The sequence below is a fragment of the Paramisgurnus dabryanus genome, chromosome 17, assembly GCF_030506205.2.
Source record: "Paramisgurnus dabryanus chromosome 17, PD_genome_1.1, whole genome shotgun sequence".
NCBI lineage: Eukaryota > Metazoa > Chordata > Actinopteri > Cypriniformes > Cobitidae > Paramisgurnus > Paramisgurnus dabryanus.
This window is the reverse complement of record NC_133353.1, coordinates 33,570,391-33,590,014: the sequence shown is the minus strand read 5'-3', so window position 1 is coordinate 33,590,014 and position 19,624 is coordinate 33,570,391. Positions and strand designations below refer to the sequence as shown.

Genomic DNA, 19,624 nt, shown 5'->3' with positions numbered 1-19,624 from the left:
CACAAATGTCACTTTTTTATTTCATTGGTATTTATCAAATTTGACTGTTATTCACAGTAAAGCCTTTAAGTGAATGCAAGCTTTTTGTAAAAAAAAAAAATCCACTTATTTAGACAAGACATACCAAACAGTTGCAAAATCACTAAAGATGCGACTAAAAACATTGCAAATGATAAAAGTGAAACTGAAGCACACATTAGGGGGCGCTGTGATGCAGGAGACTGCCACCTTTGGGTTGTATTTAGGTTCAAGTACTCACAAGGGACCCAAGTTTGAATGTGATCCACGGATGTTTTCATTTGTCTTCTGTGCACATAGAGGACTTTGCTAAAAAATCGACTTGGTATTTATTAGTTTCTGCCAACAAAGCGGTATTTCTGAATAAACGGAGGCCAGGATTAAGTGGATTTGAAGCAAATATATTTGATAAGCGTATAATAAAGCAATAAGCCCCAAGAAGCAGTGGGTTACCAGTGCATTTTTTAACAGCTAAGGGGTGTTGTTAGGCACGACGCAAAGCGGAGTGCCTAAAACCCCCTTAGCTGTTATAAAATGCGCTGTAACACCACTGCTTTGCGGGGCTTATTGCTTTTATAAAATGGTTACTTCATATGCATAGCAGGATTTCATTAAATAAAACACAAATAAGTTGTAAATAATTACTCTTCTGCCAAACAAAGTAGTTCCTCAGAATCAAGTGTGTCTGCAACAGAGCGCAACTCCCAAGAGACGCAGCAAAGACATAATGAAAGACTGTGATGTTTTCATAAATCAACATTCATCTAATTTATACATTAACATTTATATATTTTCTAAGAGATCAGATTCAGAGCCATGATCAAAACTTAAACTGTGTTTTTAGTGTTGAGTGAATGCGTCAGTGTTTAAGTTGGGTAAGATCGCCACCCAGTGGATAGCGTAAATATAGATTTGAGATAGAAACTCCTCAGGGAACGTTTTCTCTTTATTGACGAGATGACTCAACAATATTTATTGACATTTATCTGGATATCGCCATTAATTGTGCAATTGTAGACAAATTAAAAATATGATTAAAGACCGTGGTGTTAATTTTCATAAATCAGTACGCAGCAACAGTGCGCAGTGATACTTATGTAATGCGGTCTGAACTGTGGGGTTACAGGGATATTTTAGCACGGCTTAGAACGCGTTTCAACCAATCAGAATGAAGAACCAGAATGGGCCGTTTTATAATATGTGCCGAGAATATTCCGTTAATGTCATTATCTCATTTTTGATGGAGGTGGGGTTTAGCGGCTTTTGCATCAGAGCTCTTTATTCGTTATTTAAAGGGGCCAGAGAATGAACATATGTTTTTACCTTGTCTTAGTTGAATAATGGTACCAGACATTCCGAACATCTCTGTTTCATAAAAATTATTACTCCTTTAGAAATGTCAGCCAAAAAATGGCCCGATCTGAAGAACGCATACATGTTAGGTAAAATGATTTGCATACATCTGGCCATACATTTACGGGAAGTAAATTGCAACAGTGTTCACGAAGTTCAAGGCGAAATGGCGAGTCGCGTTCTATCTGTAAAATTTTGGTCTGTTCGTGTCTGAAGACGGAGAAGTTTACATTCTTTTGAGAGGCAGCAAAGGCAGCCGATCAGCGTCAAGTGCTTGGATTTCATAATGAGGTTGCCAGTTAAGCCCGAAGGGATGCTAAATAGGTGCAAAACCACGCATTTAAAATCCCCATCTCTAATCTAGCTTTCTAAGAGAGGTTTTTAGGAAGCATCTAAGGCATTACAGACCCAACCAAAGTTTTGTTGTCTACATGTCACATCACAGAACAAGGATAAATACCCAGTTCAATCATTCTATGTCACCTTTATGTATGAGTAAAAGATCACAATGTATTTTTTAAATATCAATTCATGAAACATAACCAATTGCAATGATATACCACCATGACCCAAATATCAACATAATATATTATATTGTAAGTCTTTGCTGATTCCCTCGCCAATTTTCATTATCTTTTGATGAAGTGAATGTATCCTTGAAAATCTACTTTACAGTTTCATTCATATCATGCCAGTGGGTAGCAACATGATGTTTGTAGACTTGGTTCCAGCGAGAGAGGGATTTTAATTATTTTTCTTCTTTAGGCAGTATGTGAAATGTACCATTCATAGCCTCTTTTCTTTGTTTGAAACACATCTAGAACTCCAGATTGTTTGAACACTAAAATTTGTAACACAGTGGCAGTTTAGCAAACACATTCTGAACATCAGGCATCAATAATTCTTAACATATGCTAATTCTCTAAATTGGCATTCTGGTGCTTATTATTATGTGTGTATTGTTTTGATTTGCAATAGGAAGCCTGTAATAACATTTCATCTAAAATATCGTTTCAGAACGTTCCAAGACCTTTCTAAGCAGACAGACTTGAGCTATGGGACGGTGAGAGATTCAGCTGTGTACGATTACTTCAGGGTGAAGGGCACGAACCCCCTGGAGCAAGACAGCACTTTCGCAGAGCTATGGAGGACTATCAATAAAAACCAGGGACAGGACAACTCTGTGAACTCTCCCACTGAAGGAATCCGCAAGGTACCAAACACAAACAATTCTGTTAGTTACAGATGAAGTGAGGAGGAAGGAATGAAGCAGAATCTATTAACCTGGCCAAGTAGGAATTACAACTAATGTTCCATTATTGTAGGGGAAATGGGTGTTGGATGTCTCACTAATTGTTCCATAAAATCAAAATGTCACACTAAAATCAACCTTCACTATAATTGACTCATGTGGTAGTACTGTTATATTGTGTTCACTTAGTAGCACTAAGGTTCCAAACCTGGGGGGGCAGGTTCGAAATTGTTTTGTCATTCATTTACTTTGGGGGGCCATGAAGGGATGCACCCTACACAAGGGGGGGGGGGCACTCTGAAAAGTACTTGCTGGAAAAAATCTGCAGCATTTTTGTCAAATCAACATAGATTTTTTGGTACTGGGCAAAGATTAATCGGATTAATCGCATACAAAATAAAAGTGATGCTGTGTGCTGTGTGTAATTATTATGTATATATAAAAACACACACATTCATGTATGTGTTTAAGAAACATTGTGTGTGTGTGTGTGTGTGTGTGTGTGTGTGTGTGTGTGTGTGTGTGTGTGTGTGTGTGTGTGTGTGTGTGTGTGTGTGTGTGTGTGTGTGTGTGTGTGTGTGTGTGTGTGTGTGTGTGTATGATTATATATATATATATATATATATGTATATGTATAATATATATATATATTAGGGCTGTCAAAAGATTAATCGCGATTAATCGCATACAAAATAGGAGTTTGTGTTTGCATAATATATTTGTGTATATCTGTAATTATTATGCATATTAATTTAAGAAAAATGTTGTTTATGTATATATAAAACATAAAATATATCAAAACTAGTGCTGGGCAAAGATTAATCATGATTAATCGCATACAAAATAAGAGTGATTTTTTGCATAAAATAAGTGTGTGTACTGTGTGTAATTATTATGTATATTTAACCACACATATATTCATTTCAGAATTTTTGTATTTATATATATTTTTTAAAAATTTATATATCATTTAGAATATATAAAAATATAAATAAATATATATACACATGTAAATGTTTCTTAAATACATACATGAATGTGTATATATTTATATGTACACAATAATTACACACAGCACACACTTGTATATTATGCAAAAAAAAAATCACTTTTATTTTGTATGCGATTAATCGCGATTAATCTTTGCCCAGCACTAATCAAAACATGTAAATGTTTCTTAGTACATACATGCACGTGTTTGTATTTATATATGCAAAATAATTACACACAGTGCACACATATACAGTACATGTTCTATTTTATATATATATAAATAAAAATATATATAAATAAAAAATAATTGTCAAGTATTTAAGGTATACTCCCCTTCCACTTGAGCAATAGCAGAAGTCTGCAGGATCTCTTAAACCTAAATGAAATTAAATCATAATTTCTAATTCTAATCGAATGACTTCAGGACTTCAGTCTCCTCAAAAAGCTCAAGAGGTTTTTGTCCCAAGAAAGGCCACAGTAAATACTGATGCCTGAAGAAGACATTTAGTTCTGAAAATTGTTTTGTTTTTAATTTTGTATCTTAAAAAATCTTTAAAAAAAAGATTGAAAAATAAATATGTTACACACAGTACACACACATATATATTATGCAAAAAAATCACATTTATTTTGTAAATGATTAATCTTTGCCCAGCACTAATAATGTTTATGATATTTTAACTTAAGTTAAACAATTTTAATATAAGTTATGTCAATTATTTTAAACCAAGACCAAGTTGTTTTAACTTCGTGCGGCATTTTATTAACAGTGTGCTGTACTATTAACTCTTTCACCGCCAGCGTTTTTTAAAAAAAGTTGCCAGCCAGCGCCAGCGTTTTTCATGATTTTCACCAAAGTTTAATGCCTTCCAGAAAATGTTCTTCTTTAAATATATAAACATACAATATACCAAATGAATGAACAGACCCTCTGCTTTCAAACAAAAAAAAAACCGTTTCATCCTACCTTCAGAGCTTTTAAATATGGGTAGGTTTCTGCAAAAACACCACATTTTGAGCAAAAAGCAGAGATAATTCCATTTTTGTGACGGACTTTTCATAGAGTTCCCATTCAGAGCGATCTTTAAAACAGACACGGACATGCAGCCGCTTGCCATAGGGCAATACTTCCGGGTTTAAAAAGTTGCGGAAGGGCCACTGTTGGATAATAGCGGTATTGCGGAAAGACGGAAAGTCTCGTCATTGGCGGGGAGGTGTTTTCTCTTAATTGACGAGATATCTCTTCAATGGCGGTGAAAGAGTTAAAAGCTAGTTTTCCTGGCAGTATATTGGCGTTTTTATCAAGTATTAAAATGAAAGAACTTTTAGAAATGTTATCAGTGTGAATTATTGTGTATAATGATTTGTGGAGTTTTTGTTGGTATTTTAAAAGTGACATATTTATATATGTATGGTAACTCATACTTGGAGTGTGATCTCTGACCTATTTTGTTGTAATGGTGTGATACTTTGTGTTTGCCATAAAAATTAGAAACAAGTAAATAAACTAGCCAAATATATGGTTTTAAAGTAGTATTTTAAACATACAACATACAAACCCACTGTTAGGGGAACACATTCTGTAACTAAAAAAACTTTAAAACTTTAAAGCTTAAAATTATGCATTTTGTCATGTGTGACACCCAACCTCTGCCTCCCTTATATATCTGCAGAAACCAGCTGAAATAAAGATTGCTTTTATTGGTAGAAGGGGGATGCGGTTGAACTTGGTCTGCACAAAGGTCAACAGATAGTCGAGAGCTGTCTATGGTGCTGAATGAAGTGTGTGAGGTATTCACTGAGTGCTGTCCATGGTGCTGAAGTTCATTTTAAAGTTCTTTGCACTACCGTGTGGTTTGTGATGACTGGCTGTCTGTGCTTTTAGTAATCTCACCAAACACTAAAAGAGACCATGAGTAAAAGTGCAATTTAGGGATTCAGACATTTTGCATCATTATAAACAAAGCATGTACCATGCAAGTCTGACAGAAAACACTAAGCGCCTGCTCCTAGACTAAAAAGATAGATATTCATTCTTCAGAGAAAAAAAATGGTGATAAAAATTACAATTCATGTTGCTGGAGACATTCCTGTATTTCTGCTTGTTTAGTAAAACTTCACATACGAGCAGTTGCCAATGCCAGGAGAATTGTTTAGAGAAGCAAAAGGCCTGCTTTCCAAAGCAAACATTTTGAACTTAATTTCACAGCTCCTCTTTATGTCACAGAAGCGCTGTGTCTGCTGGCATGCTTTTCACAGGAGATATCACCACAACCATGAATCTCTTGATGAGTGTATTCCAGCCCAGTAACATAACCGACTATTAAGTTAACAATTCAGCAGGCTGGGAATTGATTTCTTAAGCAGAATAATGAAAAGAGATAAGACGGGAAGAAATGGATGCCGGACCGTCGCTCTTTGGATGATGTTGAACAATGCTATTGTCTGGCCGCCCATGCAAAAGTGATTAACTGCCACTTAGTACCCAGCAGACTCACATATAAGGATGGACACTTTTACCCTGTGGACTTTTAAGGAAAATAAAGCCATTTTTCACACTGTCACTATATTTTATTTGTTCACTAACTGTCCAGCAGTGTATACTAGCCTACCCTCAACCCATTCAACCATTTAGGTCACTTGTCTGACCCAAAGATGCAGTATGAAATTATATATTGTGGTATTTTTTTGCAATGGTGTTTTGGTATAACACTTTCATTTAAACAACCAGGATTTATTGTATTTATACTGCACATTATATTATTCAGGCCTTTTGAGCAAATGATGTACCCATTTGTTTATTATATAATATGCACCACCGTATACAAAACTGCCACCATTTTTTTTTTAAGAAAGTACAAATCCAAGTGGGTTTATGAAATCCAGACTTAAAAGGTGTCCAGCATCAGATTTTTTTAAAAAGCCCTTGAAGCCTATTTTTGGCACATATAATATTAAAGCGTAACTAAACCCCTGGTCAGAGCCTGACTCCACCCACTGCAATATTTGAAAAATGCAAGAAAAGTAGGCAGATCCCAACGGAGATAGAGGGGACGAACTAAGCTTGTACCAAGTGTGTGGTGAGATCGTAACAAGGGCGTGGTGAGCTTGAACCTGCTTACGTCACGAGTTATTTCTTGGACCCAACATCCAATAGGAAAATTCAACTGCAGTAGCCACCGTTCAACCTGAAGAGGGCAGCACTCAGACGTTTTTACACCATATATTGTAGTATTGAAACACTTTATATCCAAATGTCAAAAAACTTACTAAAATCAATGAACAGCACTAATAAAGCATCATTCTTACAGATCATTAACTAAAAAAAGTTGGTTTAGGGTTTAGTTACTCTTTAAGGTCTGAACTTACTATAACCATTATTTTTAGAGGATTTAAAACATATTTCCTATAGAATTATTACATTTTTTTAGATTATAATTATTAAAAATGATCATTACCACAACATGATATTACATTAAATATATGCATTTACAAACTCGTGTTTCGGTAATGAGAACTAAAAAAGTTGTCTATGTACAATGACAAATAAAATTTTCACTTTTATCTGGAGAGAAAAATAAGAACTGCTTACCTGGTAGCCATCTTGAGTGTCACAGTCAATTATGTCCCTTCCAACAAATATTTTTTGGAAATGTTAATTCCTTGAGGGCTTAAACAATGATTGAAAATTGTTGTGGAGGATGAGAAAATTGGTCTTGGACACATTTATATTCCTTATTATTGTCTCTACATTTACCAATGATCACCAAATACCACATGTTTCTTTACTGTAAATGTTTATAGTATAAAATGCACTGAAGCTTTTTATTTTTTAGATTTTTTAATTATAAATGTTTCCATGTCAAAGAACCCAATTCCAGTCATGGACACGTTGCGGTAATGAAAATGTTCTCCTTTAAACGTGAAAAAAAATAGTTTATTGTATGATGTAATTTGAAATAGTACATAAAGAGATGTTTGTAACTGTATGCTTCTTATTTTGATAGCATTTACTTTTTTTATCAAAATGTTTCATGACACCTCATAAGTGCAATTTCATGAGAATCACCCTATGTACCGTGGCCAAACGATCAATTTATTTGAGGAAAAGGCGAAAAAGTGATCTTCTGCAAATCTCAGATCCGGTGTGTACTCATTCAAAAACAGCCAGGGTTGCCAGGTCAAAAATCCTATTCAAAATTATCCCTGTATCGTTTTGAAGGGGGTCCTCTGTTAAAAAAAAATCTCTTTCTGTTTAAAGTGATGCACAAGCACAAACAGATTTGTCATTTTTAAAGCGGGACACAGTCTGTTTCAGACACGCAGGTTAGTACAGGTCTGCCATTTGATTTAAATGGCAGACAACCTTTTATAGATGACATCAGCACTTGAATTTATTAAAGGTAATCTATATCCCACTGTACTAATGTAGACTTCTAAAATAGATAGTAAATACTTCATGTAGGTGTACTTTAAATAGAAATATTTCTTTTTTTTTTATGAAAGAGAGCTCCTTTGTCATTTCATCTTTCACATACTATTTTTCCCTTTTTACTTGTCATATGAAAGTTGTCATGACTGTGTGGCTGCGATAGAGCCCTAGTTGAAAGCATTAGACGAGCAGATGCTTTATTTATTGTGGTGGGGAAAAAATGCCATTATTCTCTGGCAGACACATATCTCTTAAAAGAGAGGAAGAGAGAGCGAGAGAGATAGTAAAGCTGGTTCCCAAAGATGAAATGAGTTCAAAGCCGTCTCATGACTTTCAATGAAATGTAAACATCTTTTATTTTGAGTGATGCCTGCGACCTGTCTGAGTTAGTGTAAAGTGAAACCTGAGGCTGTGTTTACGTACCGCTATCAAAAACATCAAACCTGCTGTGATGTTCAGACACAAATGGGCGTATTAAACATTTTACCGTGCATGTGTGTGGTTGCTCTTAGGTGAAAAGGGATTCGTACGCCTTCTTGTGGGATATGGCGGTGCTGGAGTACGCAGCGTTGACGGATGACGATTGCACGCTGGTGGTCACGGGGAACGGCATGAGCAGTAAAGGATACGGCCTGGCTCTGCAACACGGCAGCCCATACAGAGACCTCTTCTCTCAAAAGTGAGTGCCTCCAAACGGAGCGTGTGCCCAACACTATTACCAAATATGATACAAGTCATTAAACCGGTTGAAGGGTAGACATTTCGATCAAGCTCGCAAACATCGCAGCACTTGTACGTGATGGAACGCTTCCTATTTTCTTTCATCACATGTCCTTTTTTCATTTCAATATCACATTTATTTGCTTGGCAGACACAGTCCATAACATCTCACAGGGGAAACAATGAGTTGTGGTGAATCGACAGCCTCACGATTCTTCCCATCCCTTCTTCTTCACGCTGGTGTGCGAACACCTCAAGACCTTCATTTGTTTGACTGTAATTTGCATGCATATTCTCAAACCCGGCTCTCATGCCTATTAGCTTTAGGGAGGCAAACTCGCTGACAATTAATATTGCAGATATTTTCAAAAAATATCAGGGCTTGTCAACCTTTCGATTGCTCAGCAATCACCTGCCTACGTTTAAACATTTGTTATGCATGTACAATTAGATCATCCTCTTTATCTTACACTTTAAATTGATGCCCAAGAGGGTTTACAGTGGAACGGGTGATATTTTTTCAACCTCTGTCATTTTCTTTTGTCATTAATTTTTGACCTTCTTTGTACTTTACAAATACAGCCACGCTTTGAATCTCTCCTGCACTGAGATGAATAATTGCAAAGATACAGACCTTATGTGCCGTACGGGGGCTTTTATAAAGGAAACATTTTAAAAAGCCAATTAATGATTGTTGAAAGAGCAGATTGCTACTTGGAGCATGTTTAACTTCTACAATTTACTAATGTATAAATTTAGTTAATGAACTCGCTCTTTCACATTTAAAGTCCAGATATATGATGCTTAGTATATGTGTAACTTGTCTAGCCACTGAATATGGCATGTGTCCTATTGTGCCCTTTAATAAGATAGCATTGCTGTTCTTGCTGACCTTCTTGGTAACAAATCGGTGGAATAAGCTAACTGTATGCTATATCATGTCAGCTAATATGTTAATATTTTGTGTGAAAGTGTGTATTTTATGTAAGCAATAAGGTACGAGAGGCTGGGTTGTATCGTGGAATAAGTCACGACTGAAGGGTGTTGGATTACACTGCAAAAAATGATTTTCAAGAAAAAAAATCTTAGTATTTTTGTCTTGTTTTCAGTAAAATTTTTTTAAGTAAGATGCTTTTTCTTGATGAGCAAAACGACCCAAGGTAGTTTTTAGACCAAAAATGTCAAATTTAAGTGATTTTGTGCATAAAACAAGCAAAACAATCTGCCAATGGGGTAAGGTAATTTTTCTTGAATTATTCTTGAATTTAGTGTTTACGAAAAATTTTCAAGATTTTTTGCTTACCCCATTGGCAGATATTTTTGCTTGTTTTATGCACAAAATCACTTAAATTTGATATTTTTGGTCCAAAAACTAGACCATTTTTCTTGGGTCGTTTTGCTCATCAAGAAAAAGCATCTTTATTTAAGAATTTTTAGATATTTTTACTGAAAACAAGACAAAAATACTAAGAATTTGTTTTCTTGAAAATAATTTTTTGCAGTGTAGGCACGATGCTTATTCACTTATTCAACCTATTCATGATACTAGCACAGTATTTCATGAGGTAAAATCACTAAAAGCCTTCCTTCTGCTGGAAAAGCTGTTTAATGTTACAACACTCGTAATTAACTCATTCCCCGCCAGCCATTTTTTTAAAAGTTGCCCGCCAACATTTTTTGAGATTTTTACAAAAGTTTCACAAAATGCCTTCCCGGAAAATGTTCTTCTAAAAATATATAAACATACAAATATATCAAATGAAAGAACAGACCCTCTGCTTTCAAACAAACAATAAATAAACAAACAAAATGGGAATGAATTTTGTTAGAGATCAGAATCAGAATGATTATCAAAACATTCACAAAGTTTAAAATTAGTAAATTATTTTTTTTGCTTCAGTTTTTTATAAATTGGGTAAGTACCTTCTAGTGGATAATCACGGTTTTACAGATTAACATTAAACCTCATCAGGAACATGTTTTTTGTGCAAATGTTTTCTTTTAAAGGCACACCGCTGAACTTTTTGGCCACTAGGGGGCACTAGACATGTATTTTTCACGTCTAGCGCCCCTAGAGGCCACAAGCGCCGCAGCACTGTCGCAAAGGAAAGAAGACAACTCTTTAGGTCACAAAGTTCGCGGTGTGCCTTCCAGCATGACATATGAATATAATTTCATAATTAAACGCCAAAAGATCGCGTAGCTCACGTTTACAAGCCAGTCGTAACGGTGGTTGCTTGGTTAAACTTTATATAAAAAATTGCCTTAAAGAAGAATCGAACTCGGGTCACCCGTGTCGTAGGTCCGTGACACTAACACGGCGCCACAATGTCACATGATATAAGCCACTCTCTACACACCCCCACCCAAAAAAAATAGTGCTCTGGCGCCAGACAGGACTTATATATGCAAGCATTATAACATTACTTACTAGTACAAAAGCATGACGTCCAAGTCAGCACAGGTCAGGAACCCCTCCTCCTCCTTTAGTTCACGCCAGCGAGTGAACGCTGGCCCAATATTGATCCTCGTCCTTCCTTTTATTCTGTCACTCTCCCGTTTTCTCTTTCTGATCTCCTCCGACAAAACCTTGGGTTTCTTTTTCTTAGTTGCTGCTTCGGCCATGACAAAAACATCAGGAAAATTAAAAGTTGTGCTTTCACGTCTGAATTTGAGGAAGTGGAGAAAGTGACGTGTGCCGTAAAGCAGTCAAATTTTTTAGTTATTTTTGTGCTCAGATTACTACCCGAAACCACAAGTTTAAAAGTACGAGTAAAAGCGATACAAACCTCGTCAGGCTACGGTAGACATGCCATTCAACCCATTTTAAGTTGACGTACAATTACAAGGGTCTTGAAAGTATATTATGAACGTTGAAAAACTACAAAGTGTCACTTTAATTGACGAGGTAACTCGTCAAAGGCGTGGAAAGAGTTAAAACACAGCTTTTGACCAATTCGAATCAAAGACTGGAAATAGTAAATACGGTTCAGAAGTTAAACCTAATTGTGCTTTAGTCACAAGCTACCTTTCTTTTCTCTTCCCCAGGATACTTGACTTGCAGGAGAAGGGGGACATTGATATTCTGAAGCAGAAATGGTGGCCACGAAAAGGTCGCTGCGACCTGGACAAGCAAGCAGAAGCCCAGCCGGAGGGCCGATCGCTGAGACTACACAGCTTCGCCGGGGTCTTCTGCATCTTAGCGGCGGGGCTGCTGTTAGCCTGCCTGGTGGCCGCGCTGGAGTCTTGGTGGAAAGGCCCACGCTGCCAGCGGGCGCAGCCCAAAGAGGTGACCCCCCAGGCGGCCAAACTACGGCCGACCCCCGTCCACCGTGCCCATCAGGACTGTGCAGCCACTGCCACACTCTACTTTATGGATCCAGACTCCACTGACGCAAGCCCAGATTTAGTCGAGCTCCAGTACACCCAGCTATAGGTGTGACCATCGAGAATTTACCGCCTCCCGTTTGCTGAAGTGTTGCCAAAGAGAAAGCAAGAAGGAAGGGAGGGAGTTTGATTTAAGATGATTTAAGATGATCAAATCGTATCTGAAGGCGAGCTCACGCTCACCCAACAAATTAAACCATAGTTAATCTACAGTCAATCCAAACTTTTTCATAGCTTTAATTTGGGCATTTTGGATGCGCCTTTAAAGGTGCCTAAAATCTCTGTAAATGGCAACTTTATTTCCAAAAAATAACATTCATTCAACTTCTTATGTAAAGGCTGTACCTGGATCCCTAAACTAAAGTGTGTGCAATGAGAAAGCCAGTGACTTATTGACATTTGTTATCGACACAGTGTTCTCCAGTTTAGTCGTCCGACCGTTTTTCCTCTCCTTCTCTATTTTCCCTTTGGTGATATCTGCAGCAAGTGCAGCAGCTCATAAACCACATACAGTATTACAGACGAGAAACATCGATTGTCGATACCGTAATATTAAATTCTGAAGACGCCGTTGAAGATATTGAATAATAATGATTACAGGTCGACATTATGACTACCATTTGTCAACTTGCTGAAAAAATGTGACTGCATTTGAATTGATAGCACGGCTTTCAGACGATATTGCTTTCACCGACCTCTTGTTCGGGCTGTAAGGTGCTCACGAAAGACCCATACGCCCGCAGATGCTGAATGTTTTTCATATGCAAAAGCTATTAAGGGCAAACCTATTACCTAGCTCAGTGGCTTGCTGTACTGTCACGGCTGTAATGAGGGAAGTGATTAGAGCTCTGCTGTAGATATTGATGCGTATAAGCTAGCCTGGCTCCGGCGAGCAATAAGAACCACACGATAACTAACCCTACAGATTGACGTTTTTACATTTTTATTTCCCCCTGTGACTTCTTATTGCAATTATATGCCAATATCCAGACAGTCACGGCTTCTCTGTGGTCTCATGCAGGACACTAAGGGCTGCGCTCTGGAGATGGCGTCTGGGTCATTGGCATATAATGAAATTGCAACTGCTGCAGGATGCGCACGGGACGTTTGGCCAGAGAGAGAGAGAGACTGGGAGGACTCGCAGGCTTTTTACACAGGTCAGCAGAGACCTGATAAGGGATGACTGGCGGAGGGGTAAACACGAGGGTTGACAAAGGGAAATTGGGGCTGGTTGGCACACTTTGACGAAAGTAAAAGCTTTATTTCGGTACAGGCAGTAGATGGAAATCTTGGCAACAAAAAGTTGCTAAATATATCCACAGTTATTGTACAGGAAACATTTGTCATGACATGACCTTTTGTGATGACATAAGTTTAAAAAATGGGCATGGGGAAGTGCTATTTAATACACTTTTATATAATTTAATGTTGGGTCCCATCTAAAAAATCTTGGGTTGGTTGAGTAAATATTGGAAAAAAACAACTGTTGAGTTATAAATAAATCAATGCTGTGTTGTTTTAACCCAAATACTTGGTTGGTTCAAAAAAATCTGCCAATGGGGTAAGCAAAAAATTCAAGAAAAATTCAAGAACATTTTTGTTACCCCACTGGCTGATTTTTTTGCTTGTAAATCACTTAAATTTATTTTATTGGGTCATGTTGCTCATCAAGAAAATGCATCATAATTTAAGATTTTTTAGATATTTTTACTAAAAATTGGCCAATAATACTACTATTTTTTTCTTGAAAATCATTTTTTGCAGTGATTCACTTAAAAAAAAACTTTCTTACTTACTTTTTTTGTCTTGTTTTCAGTAAAAATATCTAAAAATTCTTAAATTAAATTGCATTTTCTTGATTAGCAAAATGACCTAGGAAAATAAGTCTAGTTTTTAGAAAAAAATTCTTGAAATCAGTTTACTTTTTTGTAAACACTTAATTCAAGAAACTTTTTCTTGTTCCATTGGCAGATTTTTTTTAAGCACACATTTGCTTATTTTTTTAAATTTGTTGTCTAAAAACTAGATGTATTTTCTTCGGTCATTTTGCCCATCAAGGCAATACATCTTAATTTAAGAATTTTTAGATATTTTTATGGAAAACAAGACACTAAGTAAGAAAGACATTTTTTGCAGTGTTTACACTGCAAATAATGATTTTCAAGAAAAAAAATTCTTAGTATTTTTGTCCTGTTTTCAGATGAGCAAAACGACAGAAGAAAATAAGTCTAGTTTTTAGACCAAAAATATCAAATTTAAGTGATTTTGTGCATAAAACAAGCAAAAACAAAATCCGCCAATGGGGTAAGCTAATTTTTCTTGAATTTTTCTTGAATTTGGTGTTTCAGAAAAATTTTCAAGATTTTTTTTGCGTACCCCATTGTTTTTTTTTACTTTCTTAGTATTTTTCTTGTTTTTCAGTAAAACTATCAAAAATTCTTAAATTAAGATGTATGTTCTTGATGAGCAAAATGGCCTAGGAAAATAAGTCGAAAATTAAGCGAATTTGTGCTTAAAACAAGCAAAAAATCTGCCAATGTAATAGGAAAACTTTTCTTATTCCATTGTTTGAAGCACAAATTTGCTTAAAATTTTATATTTAAAAACTAGACTTATTTTAGGTCATTTTGCTTATCAAGAAATACATCTTAATTTAAGAATTTTTAAATAGTTTTACTGAAAAAAAGACAAAAATGCTTAGTAAGAAAGTAATTTTTTGCAGTGCAACATTTGTTTTTCATAACCCAACAGTTGGTTCTGTCCAATATTTACCCAATCATGGATTAAACCAACCCAATATTCTTTAGAGTGATTTACAACCATAAGAAAAGAATGACATTGAAATTAGAGTACAGATTTTCCAGCGTGATCTCACAAGAATTTGTACATATTTTACGAATTAGCTTATTCATATGAATTCGTATGAAGTTCATAGTTAAAAAATATACGATTATCATAAAACACAATAATGAAACCCCACCCCAACCCTGCCCTTACAAAAATGAACCATGTTTTTTGTGGTAAAAGTCTAGTAACCATGTTTTTTGGTGTATTGATTATTATTAGCAAAACCATGGTTTTACCACACAAACCATGGTTTAAATATTTGACATTAAAACAGCATACTGTGGGTTAAATTACACCCCAACGGGTTGGATTCGTGCCTTTTTAACCCAACAGTGTGTTTGAAACCAACCTATTGCTTGAAAAATTACTCTTTTGACTAAAAGTCTTAGTTACCCTGTGACAACCTCCCTGTGTGACAATTACAACAGCTCCGGTCTCCCTATACAGGACAAAGAAATATTAGTCGAGACATTCAGCCAGAATAATCTACCTATTGAGAGGGACAAGCCTCCTCCTGAAAAAAAAAATTTAGGCTCAGTGATCGCCTGCATGTCTACATCAATCAGATGTGGGTGGTGGGTGGTGAGCAATTATGACTTAGCCATGCATAAAATCACACAGGAGAACTAACTGTTAAGAGAGAGAAAGAAAGATTTATTTATCCGTACTGTGTAGATTAATATGTTTCAGTACTGGCTGTTTAGAGACTACAGTGGTGATTTATTCATGAAATCTGTCTGCCAAAGCAGCACTAACAGGATTCCCACTGTGTGCATCTCCATTACACTCAATATTTTCATCCGATCCATCTGTTTTGTCATCCATTGGATCACCTATCCGATGGCCACGGTGATGTCCCATAATATTGCAGTTTGAAACCGGCCTCCGGTTGTGTTATTCGTCACTGTTGCGCGAGTCCCAAATTGGGGGTATTTTAATAGCAAAATAATGCATTTTTAATTCCTAGCCATATTCGGATGCACCGAGGCTTACAAGTAGAGATCTAATTAGTTCTTTATTGATCTTGTGACTTTTGTCTGGTAATGTGATATTTGTAATTACCCATAAAAGCGAAATAACACAAAGCTGACTTCTCTGCATCGACTGTAGGATTCCCGTTATTAAATTAATCTGGAAAGACTTTATTCGAGTTTTACAAAATGAAGAGGCAAATGTTAAGCTTCCCGGTGATTAATAGAATAGTTACGGATGTAAGGGTTATCACTGTTGACTGACGCATGTGATGCATCGCAAAAGAAAATCAAGTGACTGTCTGGGAGAAATGGAAACCGTTAGCGGCCTGTTAATGTTGGCTTGATTATCTCATTAAGAAGCACGACACGGCATTACCAACGCATAACCAAAGCTATTTCAAGAATGAAAAATGCCAAATATAAGAAATCACATTTTTGCAATAAGCCACAAACATTGAATCGCTGAAGCGTGTGTTTGCAATTCAATTTTTGGACTGTACAGACTCTCATTTGCATTGATTTGTTTCATTCGGTTTAGGTTTTTGTATATCGTGCTGAGGTTTTGCTTGCTGGAGGGGTTGGAGACATTGATCGTGTCTTATTTTTATGAGTGTTTTCCGTGGTGTCAGTAGTAAGTTGTGTAATTGGTATCATTCATCAAAAATTGTCCGTACAGGCCAGCGTAGCTCATCTGGAAGAGCACGGCACTAGCAAAGGTCATGGGTTCAAATCCTAAGGAACTGATAAATTGTACTCCGTATGCACCGCAAGGCATTTCAGGCTGTCAAATGCATGAATTTAATGGCGTCCTTTGGAAACGCGTTTGCATCACTTTCCCTTTTCCGTCCTTTTCATTTATAACCGTTTCTCGCTCGAGTGCTTGTCCACTGTTTTGCCCTTTCATTTCTCACTTACTCTTCCTTTCCTCCACCCCACAAATCATTTGCTATGCTTTCATCATTCCTCTCCTTTATATTTTCTCAATCGCTCTCTCTATCTCTCTGTCGTTTGTCATTCCCAGGACAAAGAGGTGAATCTGGAACAGGTTCACCAACGTTTGACTGGGCTTATGGAGGACGATCTAGCGCACAAGCAGCTACCGGGTCAGTCTCTGGAGATCTCTGCCCTGGACATGGGCAGCATGCGGCCGCAGCAGAGCTCTCAGGAAGCCATGAGAGATTTCAACCCTGGGGCCCTGTCCGTGACCTCGTTCCTCCAGGAGGGTCCTGGAATCGGCCGCGTGCCCGGACGGAGCCTCCCCCTCCCTCTCAGCAGTTCAACTCTGCCCCCCTCCATGCGTTGCAAACACCGGGCACCCAACGGAGGCCTTTTCCGCCAGAGCCCCGTAAAGACTCCTATGCCCATCTCTTACCAGGCAGTGCCCGGGGGACCCATCCCAGAAGCCATTGATCCAAGCCATGGGACCTCTATTTGATCTGACCAATCACATTGTTCTAAAGACAACAGGAAGTCTGGACCAGGTCTGGGTGCATTTATACTATTGCATACGTAAAAAGGAATATTGAGATCTTTTTATTTCAGTACAGAAGATAAAACATATGACTGTGAGTAAAGAGACGCTGACTTTCCTTGACTGTACATATTTGTATATAACGAGAGACGGCGGTGAAGTCAAAGTGTATTTTGAATATTCATGATTTTTTTGAAGTTGAGTTTAAAAGAAGTAACTTACATAAAAATACAGACTGTTTGAATGGCTTTGTAAATTTTGTTCTAAAATAAAAATGAGAATTCCTTGTGGATGTTTTCTAAGTGCCGCCTTTAAAGATTTTTCATAAGATAAGCCCTCGAAACAAAGAATAAATGATCAGTGATTTTTTTTAATCCATTATTTTTCATAAAAGAGAAGCTGAAACGATTTCATCCCGGGGAATATAGTTTTAGTAGCAGCTCTGAAGGCGGGATAGCCTAAATCTGTCCACTTCACACGTGTTTGTCGGTTTTCGACCCCTAGTGACAGTCGTTATGAACTTTTAGTTTGAATGTAAGTTTGTGCCAACATAGGAGAGAAGCTCATTCCAGTAAAGCACCGCAAGAACCTTCATCCCACAAATATTCACTATAGTGGGATGAATATGTGCATGCAAAAAATTTAACGATAAAAAGCTGTGCACAAAAGACTGACAATATTTTTAAAGAGAACATATTAAAATATTAATAACACAAGATTGAAAATAACACATAAATATTATATCAATCATTTATTACTTCAATCAAATGTAAAGGATTTATTGGTTCATGATAAAGTCGAACAAAAAAAGGATTAAAGGATTACTCTGCTTTCAAAAAAAATTCTGACAATTTACTCACCCCCGTGTCATCCAAGATGTTTATGTCTTTCTTTGTTCAGTCGAGAAGAAATTAAGTTTTTTGAGGTAAGCATTCCAGGATTTTTCTCCATATAGTGGATTTTAACAGTTTACAGTTTTAACTTGCAGTTTAAAATCGCCGTTTCAATAGCACTATTCGGACGGGATTAGTTTTCCAAACGACGTTTGAGTTTCAACATGTCCCCCACGACGTCTCAGATTTTATGTTACGATTCGGACGGGATTACAATTCCTAGGCTATACCTGAGATGGGAGTGCCTGCTTCATGCATTTGGCCGTTCCAGAAGATCACATGCTCTGGATCCGCGTGTTTGTAATGTTTGATATTTTGCTTTAAATGTAAAATTATTAAAGAACATGTCATTTATTAATTTAACTTTATCTTACCAAAGTAGACTACGTGTTTTAAATTACTGGCTGCTTATAATAAACCCAAAGAAATGAAGAAATAATGATTAATAACAATTTATTATCTTTATTAATTAACATTACCATTCCGGGGTTTAACAAAATAAGGTTGAGTTTAATTTATACTGATATTACAGTGGTCAGTCTTAATATTGTTTAATATTCAGCTCGTCTTGATTTAATAATTTTATTTTGCCGAATGGAAAAAAACATCCATATCTGAATGAATGGGACTTAGGAAGTACAATATAAGCGCGTTAGTAAGACCTTACGGCAGATCATGTTGGCCAAAACGCGTCAAGAACCGCGTTTTCAAAAGATATTGCGGCAAACACAGACATTTGCATCCGGACGGGATTAAATTTCTCAGAGGACCGAAGTTTTTCGGCGAAAAACAGTAGGTAAATTGCTCTGGAATTTTTACGGAGGTCGTCAGAGAAAAACACAGACATGGCCGATTCGGACGGGATTAAAAACACAGAGGACCTCCGAGAAGCTCGATTTTCTCAGAGGTCCCCCTGTAAAACTAATCCCGTCCGAATAGTGCTAATGGACTATAAACGATCCCAACCGAGGCATAACGCCGGTTTCACACCTCAAGCGTGAGCAGCGCATGTTTTTTCAGCGCCCATGTTAACAAGTTAGAGCATGCACACCGCACGCGTGAGGAGTGCGTGCTCGCGTAGCAGGAGCGGCGCTGAAGCAGCAGTGCGGCGATCGTTTTGCCGTCGATTTTAATTTTGCTGCACTGCTCACGCTCAATTAAAGTGACATTGCTTGAAATGCTTGTTGGGTTGACGTGAGAATGTGTAATTTTACCATGAAATCATGAATGTGATGCCAAGTGTGTTTTCAACAGTCGTGACTTTGAGCAAAAGAAAGCAATGAA

At 37.0% G+C, this 19,624-nt stretch overlaps 2 protein-coding genes across 4 annotated transcripts in view; one reads left to right on the top strand and one right to left on the bottom strand.

The window, feature by feature from the left end:
- grid1a (glutamate receptor, ionotropic, delta 1a) overlaps positions 1-17,721 on the top strand; it is a 331,925-nt gene extending 314,204 nt beyond the window's left edge. The window contains exons 13-17 of one of the 3 annotated variants that reach the window (XM_065288210.2): positions 2,389-2,584; positions 8,561-8,727; positions 11,817-12,057; positions 13,177-13,312; positions 16,998-17,721. In XM_065288210.2, the coding sequence (XP_065144282.2) occupies positions 2,389-2,584; positions 8,561-8,727; positions 11,817-12,057; positions 13,177-13,312; positions 16,998-17,386 (1,129 nt within the window). In that variant the 3' untranslated portion in view covers positions 17,387-17,721. Of the gene's footprint in view, positions 1-2,388; positions 2,585-8,560; positions 8,728-11,816; positions 12,205-13,176; positions 13,313-16,997 lie in introns of all 3 variants that reach the window. The other 2 variants (XM_065288211.2, XM_065288212.2) reach the window with 2 other exon arrangements.
- Positions 1-19,624, bottom strand: part of ccser2a (coiled-coil serine-rich protein 2a) — a 170,021-nt gene that overhangs the window by 11,730 nt on the left and 138,667 nt on the right. The gene's annotated exons all lie outside the window — the stretch shown is intronic.